The sequence below is a fragment of the Boleophthalmus pectinirostris genome, unplaced genomic scaffold (assembly GCF_026225935.1).
Source record: "Boleophthalmus pectinirostris isolate CB_2022bp ecotype Guang Dong unplaced genomic scaffold, ASM2622593v1 HiC_scaffold_5, whole genome shotgun sequence".
NCBI classification, from domain to species: Eukaryota; Metazoa; Chordata; class Actinopteri; order Gobiiformes; family Gobiidae; genus Boleophthalmus; species Boleophthalmus pectinirostris.
In genome coordinates, this window is record NW_026571404.1 from 1699477 (window position 1) to 1709476 (window position 10000).

The window sequence follows — 10000 nt, forward strand, 5'->3', positions numbered from 1 at the left end:
AACTAACACCAAGACTAAAACCAGGACTAATCCAGTCCAGGACTAAACCAGGTCTAAACCAGGTCTAAACCAGAACTAACACCAGGACTAAACTAGGACTAAAACCAGTGATCTCATATATAAAGCATTTCTCTATCAATAATATTTTTAATATGGTTAAGGAAAGACTGGACTTTTTATTGTCTTTAAGTCGACAAAAGTTATTATGTTCAGATTTCCTCGTCTTTGCTACTTTACAGCAAACAGTTTCTAATTCATGGAGACTTGGGCTCAACAGACAATTTGGAGAGATTTGTTAAACAATAAATGACTTTATAAAGTCACTTTTTAAAATCTATATTAGTCTTTTGATCTGCCACAATAATGTAATAATGAATTTAAATGAAAATACCTCAAATTGAAGCTTTTCTCAGCAATTTTTAGGTGAGATTAAAATGAGATTAATTAGATTAATTAATTACAGATCATAATTAATTAATCTCTCAATTTTTTTAATCGCATGACAGCACTAGTAGTAGTAGTAGTAGTATTTGTAGTACCAGCGCACACAGTCCGTGTGGCCGAGGTAGAGGTAGTAGTATTTGCAGTAGTAGTAGTAGTAGTAGTAGTAGTAGTATTGTAGTACCAGCGCACACAGTCCGTGTGGCCGAGGTAGAGGTAGTAGTATTTGCAGTAGTAGTAGTAGTAGTAGTAGTATTTGTAGTACCAGCGCACACAGTCCGTGTGCCGAGTAGTAGTAGTATTTGCAGTATAGTAGTAGTAGTAGCGCACACAGTAGTAGTGGCCAGCGCACACAGTCCGTGTGGCCGAGGTAGTGGCGTTGGGTTCGTTCTTCGTTGTTGAATAAAATCACGACGGAGGCGATGAAGTACACGGTCTCTCCTGTCGGCAGCAGGAACACGTTCCCACGACAATCCCGCCCACGATACCCGTACCTGCGCCCGCTAAGGAACTACTACTGACACAAGTACAAGTACAACTACTGACACAAGTACAAGTACAACTACTGACACAAGTACAAGTACTGACACAAGTACAAGTACTGACACAAGTACAAGTACAACCACTGACACAAGTACAAGTACTGACACAAGTACAAGTACTGACACGAGTACAAGTACTGAAACCAGTAAAAGTACTGACACAAGTACAAGTACAAGTACTGACACAAGTACAAGTACAAGTACTGACACAAGTACAAGTACAAGTACTGACACAAGTACAAGTACAACTACTGACACAAGTACAAGTACTGACACCAGTACAAGTACTGACACCAGTACAAGTACTGACACGAGTACAGAACTTATATATATGTATAAATTATATATATGTATTAGTGTATATATTTGTGTGTACAGTTGTGTGTACGTGTGTAAAGGATACACCCACTCCAGTTTGAGACGCTCTGGGGGAAGTTCTGTTTTCATTTCATGGTAATTTTCCACGTCTGCCGGGACGAACATGGTGATGGGACGACCGCGCATGAACATCTTTATACTGTTCCCCTCTGCAATGCACAACACACACAAACACACAACTATTACACACAACACACACACACATAAACATCTTTATACTGTTCCCCTCTGCAACGCACAACACACACAACTATTACACACAACACACACACACATAAACATCTTTATACTGTTCCCCTCTGCAACGCACAACACACACAACTATTACACACAACACACTCTTTATAATAAATGAATAAAACAGAAGTTAAACTGAAGTTCGGAAACACTTCACTTCAAGATCGTGACCAGAAACAGACCAGAGTTAGACCAGAGTTAGACCAGAGTTAGACCAGAGTTAGACCAGAGTTAGACCAGAGTTAGACCAGAGTTAGACCAGATGTTGGACCTGCTGTGGGACTCACCTGCCTGCGTCTCTTTGGTCTTTTCTCGCGTGGACATTTTTGCTGAACGACATGAAAACCACAAAATAAAAACAAATAAAAACAAGACAAATGAAACTGAAACTAAAACATGAACGAGCCTCAAAGTGTCTGAACCAGGTCTAGACCAGGTCTGAACCAGGTCCAGTCTGAACCAGGTATAGACCAGGTCTGAACCAGGGCTGGACCAGGTCTAGACCAGGTCCTGGACAGACCCTGTGAGGCGCGGCTCTACAGACGGTGGGATGTGATGGACAGACTCGGGTCTACAGAAGTGTTTTGCGTCGGGGCAGACGGGTAAATGATTTTAAATGGACTCTACGGGAATCGAACTACAGACTCACCACATCTCCCCTAACACCAACATCTGTGGACCGCAAAAACCAGGTCAGCAAAGTCCGCAAAGAGAGGACTAAACCAGGACTAAACCAGGTCTAAACCAGGTCTCAGGTTCTTTCACAGCAACAGCTGTTGTTGCTCTTAGTTGAGTTGGTTTTGGTTGCTTCATCTGAGACCAGCATCTGTTACTGTCAGGTCCACTGGGTCGACCTGTGTGCACTGGGTGTCCCCGACTCTGGTCAAACTCGCCGTGAGCAGGAGACAAACGTCACAGGGACCAGGTTTAGTTTGAGGTGAAAAGAACAAACTGGAGTCTGACACACAAGACCAACTAAGAGTCCAACTAGGAGAGACAAAGAACCTGAGACCAGGACGAGACCAGGACGAGATCAGGACTAGACCTGGACTAGACCAGGACTAGACACAAACTCTTTTCTTGTGTCACTTGAGGCTGTGGAGGATCTGAGGTTCTGGACTCACCTGGACTCACCACAGGATCCTTACTCCTGAAACACAAAACACACCAGGTCAAAGGTCACAAGGAGGAGGAGGGGGGAGGAGTCAGGTGAGGGGGGAGCAGTCAGGTGAGGAGGAGGAGTCAGGTGAGGGGGGGAGGAGTCAGGTGAAGGGGGGGGGTCAGGTGAGGGGGAGGAGTCAGGTGAGGGGGAGGAGTCAGGTGAAGGGGGGGTCAGGTGAGGGGAGGAGTCAGGTGAGGGGGAGGGGTCAGGTGGGGGCAGTCTCACCTGTGCGCCTGTTTAGCGACGCGCGCCATCACTTTGGAGGTAGAGGCGGCTCTGTGGAGACGGTCGTCATCACGATCAAGAGAACGTCTGGAACTGCCCCCCCTACAGGAGACGCACAACGCACAACACACAACACACAGACGCACAACACACAACACACACACACACACAGAGACGCACAACACACACACAACACACAGACGCACAACACACAGACGCACAACACACAACACACAAAGACGCACAATACACAGACGCACAACACACACAGAGACACACAACACAACACACAGAGACACACAACACACAGACACACACACAACACAACACACAGAGACGCACAACACACACAACACACAGACGCACAACACACAGACGCACAACACACACAGAGACACACAACACACAGAGACACACAACACACAGAGACACAACACACAGACGCACAACACAGAGACGCACACAACACACACACAGAGACGCACAACACACACAACACACAAAGACGCACAATACACAGACGCACAACAACACAGACGCACAACACACAACGACACACAACACACAGACGCACAACACACAGAGACACACAACACACAGAGACACACAACACACAGAGACACACACAGACACACACACACACAGACGCACAACACACAGACACACACAACACACAGAGACACACAACACAGAGACGCACAACACACAACACACAGAGACGCACAACACACACAACAGAGACACACAACACACAGACACACACACAGACACACAACACACAGACAGAGACACACACAAAAACAGTTTTTTGTTAGAGCGGGTCAGAGGTCAGAGTTTTATTTGTGTCCAAATGTGACGAGACAAAAGGACCAAGACCTGCACCTGACTGACTACACACACACACACACATACACACACACACACACACACACACACATACACACACACACACACGCACACACACACACACACACAACACACAACACACACACACACACACACACACACACACACACGACACACGCACACACACACACACACACACACACGCACACACACACACACACACACACACACACACACACACACACACACACACACACACACACACACGCACAGACACACACACACACACACGCACACATAGACACACACACACACACACACACACACACACACACGCACATAGACACACACAGACACACACACACACACACGCACAGACACACAAACACACACACAGACACACGCACACAGACACACACACACACACACACACACACACACACACACACACACACACACAGACCTGACTGAAGCCTTATTATTTCACTTTGAGTTTCAGGAGAACGTCTGTTCCTCAGACTCTGTCACATTTGGACACAAACACAACTGAGGCTCAAAGTGTTCCTTTCACACACACGCACGCACACACACACACAAACACACACACATGCACAACACACACACAACACACATGCACACACGGAGAGGCGCCGATACCAAACCTGGGCCAATGTCGCTTCAGGTATCGGTTCTAGAGCCCGACCGATATATCAGTTGGCCAATATTATCGGCTGATATGGGCACCTGGAAACATATCGGCGATTGATCTAAATCTTGCCGATATTTCACATGCGCATGTTAAACGTCATTATAAATCTTAGACTCTCTACATTGTGTTTATTTAATACAATTTACAGACAAATAAATGTCCAAATATGTGTCTCCACATCAGTTTTTATCTGTGGAGTCATTTGTGTGTATTTGTGTGTCGTACTGTCCCTGAACACACCACAGTGTCACGTCACTCATGTGTGTTTGTTTACACTCACACACAGATCCAAACACTGAGATTATTTTCTTTTTACAGACAATCGGTTTGAGTCTGGATTAAAAGGACATTTATTAGTTCAGACTTGTGATGTGTTTCGTTTTTTTTCTCATTGTTTAGTGATGATCTGCTGTGTCTCTCACACATAAACAGACTGTTTTCTATTGGTCTGTTGTAAAGTGATTATATTGTCTATATATTTGTTACTGGACCTGAATTGATGTAAATGAGCTGTGAACAGAGGTGTGAATGATCGACATTTACACACATAATTGATTACCGCGGTGCGCAGCATTTACGGCTAAAGGCTGATAGTGGTACTTTACTTTCTAGAATGTGATGCAAAAATTAGTCCGACATACTGTCTGTAAATGTGACGTAAAGAGTCAGAAGAACAATAAATGTTGCCTAAATAAACCCAATTTAAAATCCACTAGTGCCAAACCGAAGTTTTATACACAACTCAAGATTTACAGTGAATTTTTGCATCATTAAATATATCGGTGATTATATCGACAGCTCCAACTCCCATTTCATCAGTTTCATATCGGTCGGGCCTTAATTGGTTCATTTGAGTCTTTACTGATAGATCCTCATTAACATTCTAATAATGGAACTGTTAGTGTGTGCACCTGCCCAGGGACAAATGTGGCTATGGCTCAGTATCGGTATCGGCAGGTATCGGTATCGGAGCCTCTCTGAAGCACAAACATGAGTCAGACTGAAACAGAAGCAGGAGGTTAGTGCGGCTGAAAGACTCCGACTCCCACAATGCACCAGTGCCAGGCTCCCAGCACAGGGGGAGGGGCTAGAGAGGGGGAGGGGCCAGAGGTTAGAGGTCAGACACAGGACTCTGAGGAGAAAATGACAGGTGCAAACAAAGGGTTAAACCGGTCCAGACCAGGTTTAGACCGAGTCTGGACCCGGTCTGGGTTAGTCTGAGAGAAAACCAGGCTTTAGACCGGACCAGAACCGGTTGAGAGGAGACCTTTTGGCTCCGGTCTGGACTTTAGTCTCGGTCCTGGGGTCTGTGGAGCGAGACTCTGAGGACTGGGACCTCTGCAGGGTCGGGGTCTGGGTCCCGGTCTGGGACCCGGTCTGGTTCTGGGTCTCTTCTTGGATCTCGCCCAGGTCGGATCTGGACTGAGACTTCTGTGGAGGCTCCTTCTTCTTCTCTGGCCCACTGAGTCAAAAACAGTTTAAACTTTAAACTAAGACCACATCTGTGGAGAGGAGAGCAGAGGGAGAGCAGGTCTGTGGAGGGGAGAGCAGAGGGAGAGCAGGTCTGTGGGGGGGAGAGCAGAGGGAGAGCAGGTCTGTGGAGGGGAGAGCAGAGGGAGAGCAGGTCTGTGGAGAGGAGATCATATGGAGGATCTGACGGGTCACGTGATGATCATGTGGTGAGGGCCACATTCTTCTTCTTCGTCACAAAAGTTCAGAATAAACACGAAAAAAACATGTAAACACGTTTCCATGGCAACACTTTAAACGTGGGAGTTTTCAGAGGAACTTTTGAAGAATGAAGTTAAAGTACTGTTCATATTTGAGGTGTAATTCTGTCTCTGACCTCTTGGCGGCGGACGACAGCGTCTCTTTACGCGTCACAGATCCCGAGTCTCGGTCTCGCCGGCGCCCGCCCCCCGAGGGCCCCCCTGAGGGCCCGCCTGAGGTCCCCCCGTTTGGCAGACAGGACAGAGAATAGGCCTCCCGCATGGAGCCTGTAGAGAACACACAGTGACTTCACCACTCAGCCCCGCCCCCTGAAACCCGCCCCCTGCTCTGATTGACCGTACCTTTGCTCTGCCTCTTGCTCTCCTCTGATTGGTTGAGGCGGCGTATGACATCAGCGAGCGCCGCCTTCAGCACGGTGAGCTCGTCCTCCTGCGTCTGCACGCGTAGCTCCAGAGCGCACACACGAGCGTGCACGTGCTCGTCACTCTCCAATGTGCACACGCGAGCGTGCACGCTGTCCTCGTGCACATCCTCATCTGTTTAGAGAGAGAGAGTCAGGAGCGCGCACGTGCAAGAGCGTTCACGTACAGTCAGGAGAGCGCATGAAGAGTCCTGGTTACCTCTGCCAAGGAGGTTATGTTTTTGCCGGCGTTTGTTTTTTGTTTGTTTGTTTGTTTGTCTGTTAGCAACGTAACTCAAAAAGTTAAGGACCAATTTTGATGAAATTTTCAGGATTTGTTGGAAATGTGAAAAGGAAGAACTAATTTCATTTTGGGGCTGATCCAGAAGAAATCCTGGATTCTGGATCACTTTGAAATTTTAGTTAACATTGTGGTAAATGGGGCCAAAAATTTTGTTTCTCAATATCTGGGTTAATTATTGACCAAACCCCATGAAATTTGACTCAGGGATGGACAATGGGATCCTCTTTCATATTCCAAAGGCTGATCCGGATCTGATCCAGAAGACTGATTTTATCGCAATTTATATAAAAAATGGGGGTAGTCCTTGGCGGAGATCTGCGCTCTCTGAGTGCTTTTCTGGTTTAGACCTGGTGTAGACCTGGTGTAGACCTGGTTTAGTCCTGGTTTAGTCCTGGTTTAGTCCTGGTTGTGGTTGAACGTGACTCTGTTCTAATGTTCTAATGTTCTAAAGTTCTACTGTAGTTTATCGTGAGACTCCATGTCCCATAATCCTCTGCTCTATTCTGTTTCCTGGACTTGTGTTTTGTTTCATTCACACCCAAACTCTGTTCCACCTCGTGATGTCATCATGTGGTAATACAGGAAGTGCTCCACTATGTTTTTAAACTCCACACACCTTCAGTAGAATCATCTGGATCATTTCAGTCCTGGAGTCACAGATCTCGACTGAACTAAAGGGAAAAGGAGCTGTTCACTCGATGACATCACAAGGTGGAACAGAGCATTTGGAGTTTTGTAGATGTAAAAGACTCAGAATAAAGAAACACTCAAACAAACACAAGAACAGCTCTGAGTGTGAACAGGAACAACAGAACAACAGAACATTAGAACAGAATCAGAATATTAAAAAATACACACAAATGAAATATTCTCAGTACTCAGCAGAACATGACTTAAAGTTCAGTTTGTGATTCTGTTGCTTTAACAAACTTTATCTCTGTATTTGACCCGTCCTCAGTGTCTCTGGGTTACACCTGTCAGGAGCAGGGTTACACCTGTCAGGAGCAGGGGCCAGGGACCTTCTTGCTGTGAGGTTCCACATTCTGGTTCTGCAGCAGATGTTTGATACAAAAAAAAAAAAAAAATCCCACCACAGGAAATTGAGCTCTGACTGAAACTCAGAACGAAACCACAGACAAGACCTGAAACTAAACCAGGACTAAACCAGGTCTAAACCAGGATTAAACCAGGTCTGAACCAAATCTAAACCAGGACTAAACCAAATCTAAACCAGGACAAAACCAGGTCTGGACCAGGACTAAACCAGGACTAAACCAGGTCTGGACCAGGTCTGAACCAGGTCTAAACCAGGACTAAACCAGGACTAAACCAGGTCTGGACCAGGTCTGGACCAGGTCTGAACCAGGTCTGAACCAGGTCTAAACCAGGTCTAAACCAGGACTAAACCAGGACTAAACCAGGTCTGAATCAGGTCTGAACCAGGACTAAACCAGGTCTGGACCAGGTCTGGACCAGGTCTGCACCAGGTCTAAACCAGGTCTAAACCAGGACTAAACCAGGACTAAACCAGGACTGGACCAGGTCTGGACCAGGTCTGGACCAGGTCTGAACCAGGTCTGAAACCAGGTCTAAACCAGGTCTGAATCAGGTCTGAACCAGGACCAGACCGGCCGGAAGTAGTCTGGACCACTTCCGGTGGCTTTGTTCTACCTCACGCACGCGCGCGGGCCGCGGGCTCGCGGGGGGCGGGGCGTGGGGGTGACACGTGGAAACCCGCAGCGGTCCGTGCGCGTGCGTCCGTGCGTGCTCCGTGTGTGCGCGTGCAAGACTCACCTAAAGAGCCGTCCATGGTGCGCGTGACCCAGCCCCGTGCGCGTGACTGAGGCCTGTTGTTTCCCGCCGAGCCGCGAGCGCGCGCCGACAGCGGACACGAGCGCGGCGCGAGCACGGACTTCCCCCTCGGTCCCGCCGCTGGAGACCGGACTGAGCCGAACCGGGCCGGTCTCACCCGGGTCTAAACGGGCTCTGGACCGGGACTGGACCAGGACTAAACCGGGACTAAACCAGGACCAAAGCGGACCGCTGCAGACCGCACGAGCTTCCGACTCCGCCTCTGAGCTGCAGCACGCGCCCAAACACCGCGAGACTTCAGACACACACAGGCAAGTCCCGCGAGAGCTCAGGCTCAGCGCGAGATCTGGATCCGACCTGGACCTGGACTTGGAGTTGGACTTGGACCTGGACTTGGAGTTGGACCTGGACCTGGACCTGGACCTGGACCCGGTCCGTGGTCCGGTCCGGTGATGAGCTCGTGCGCGCTCCGGACACAGACTGACGAACATGTGAATTCTAACATGTTTTCTGACGTGTTTATTGACAAACTCTTACAACACCGAACATGTTCTGGTTCTGTGGTTCTGGTTCTGTGGTTCTGGTTCTGTGGTGCTGGAGCTCAGTTCCATAGAACTGTAAAATAATGTTTTTATTATAGATCCATGATCCAGGCTCAGCATAGGGTCAAAGGTCAGAGGTCAAAGGTCAGAGTCTGAGCCGCGCTTTAGAAAACGTCATATGTAAATATACAGAAAATATAATTTAATGTGATATAATTAATTTATCATTGCATTTATACAGCACTTTTCAAGATTCCCCAAGCACTTTACAGTTTTTTATTATTCATTCACTCAACACTCTGGTGTAAACTACTATTGTAGCCACAGCTGCCCTGGGGCAGACTCACGGAAGAGAAGCTGCCAATCTGCGTCATCGGCCCCTCTGACTACCCCCCACTCCTCTGGCTCTTGATCATCCCAGAGTCTCCATCCAAGTCCAGACCCGGACCCAGACCAGACCTGCTGAGCTTCTGAGATCTGACAGGATCAGACTTTGACAGGATCAGACTTTGACAGGCCGGTATGACCACTTACACAGTAAAAGTAAAAAGTACTTATACTGCATACACACATATTTACTGTACTGAAGTACACAGTACATGAGCGCCCTCGTGTGGCCGTCTGTGGCTCTGCATTTATTTTTGTATTTTGTTTATTTTACTTTATTTGTA

General features: G+C 47.5%; 1 protein-coding gene across 1 annotated transcript in view; it reads right to left on the reverse strand.

Moving 5' to 3' along the window:
• LOC110166511 (echinoderm microtubule-associated protein-like 4) overlaps positions 1 to 9075 on the reverse strand; it is a 23757-nt gene extending 14682 nt beyond the window's left edge. Inside the window, 9 exon segments of the mRNA XM_055162743.1 lie at positions 786 to 935; positions 1387 to 1510; positions 1886 to 1927; positions 2723 to 2748; positions 2986 to 3087; positions 5808 to 6002; positions 6387 to 6537; positions 6613 to 6807; positions 8770 to 9075. Of these exon segments, the coding sequence (XP_055018718.1) occupies positions 786 to 935; positions 1387 to 1510; positions 1886 to 1927; positions 2723 to 2748; positions 2986 to 3087; positions 5808 to 6002; positions 6387 to 6537; positions 6613 to 6807; positions 8770 to 8785 (1001 nt within the window). The 5' untranslated portion in view covers positions 8786 to 9075.
• Positions 9076 to 10000: the final 925 nt, after the last annotated feature.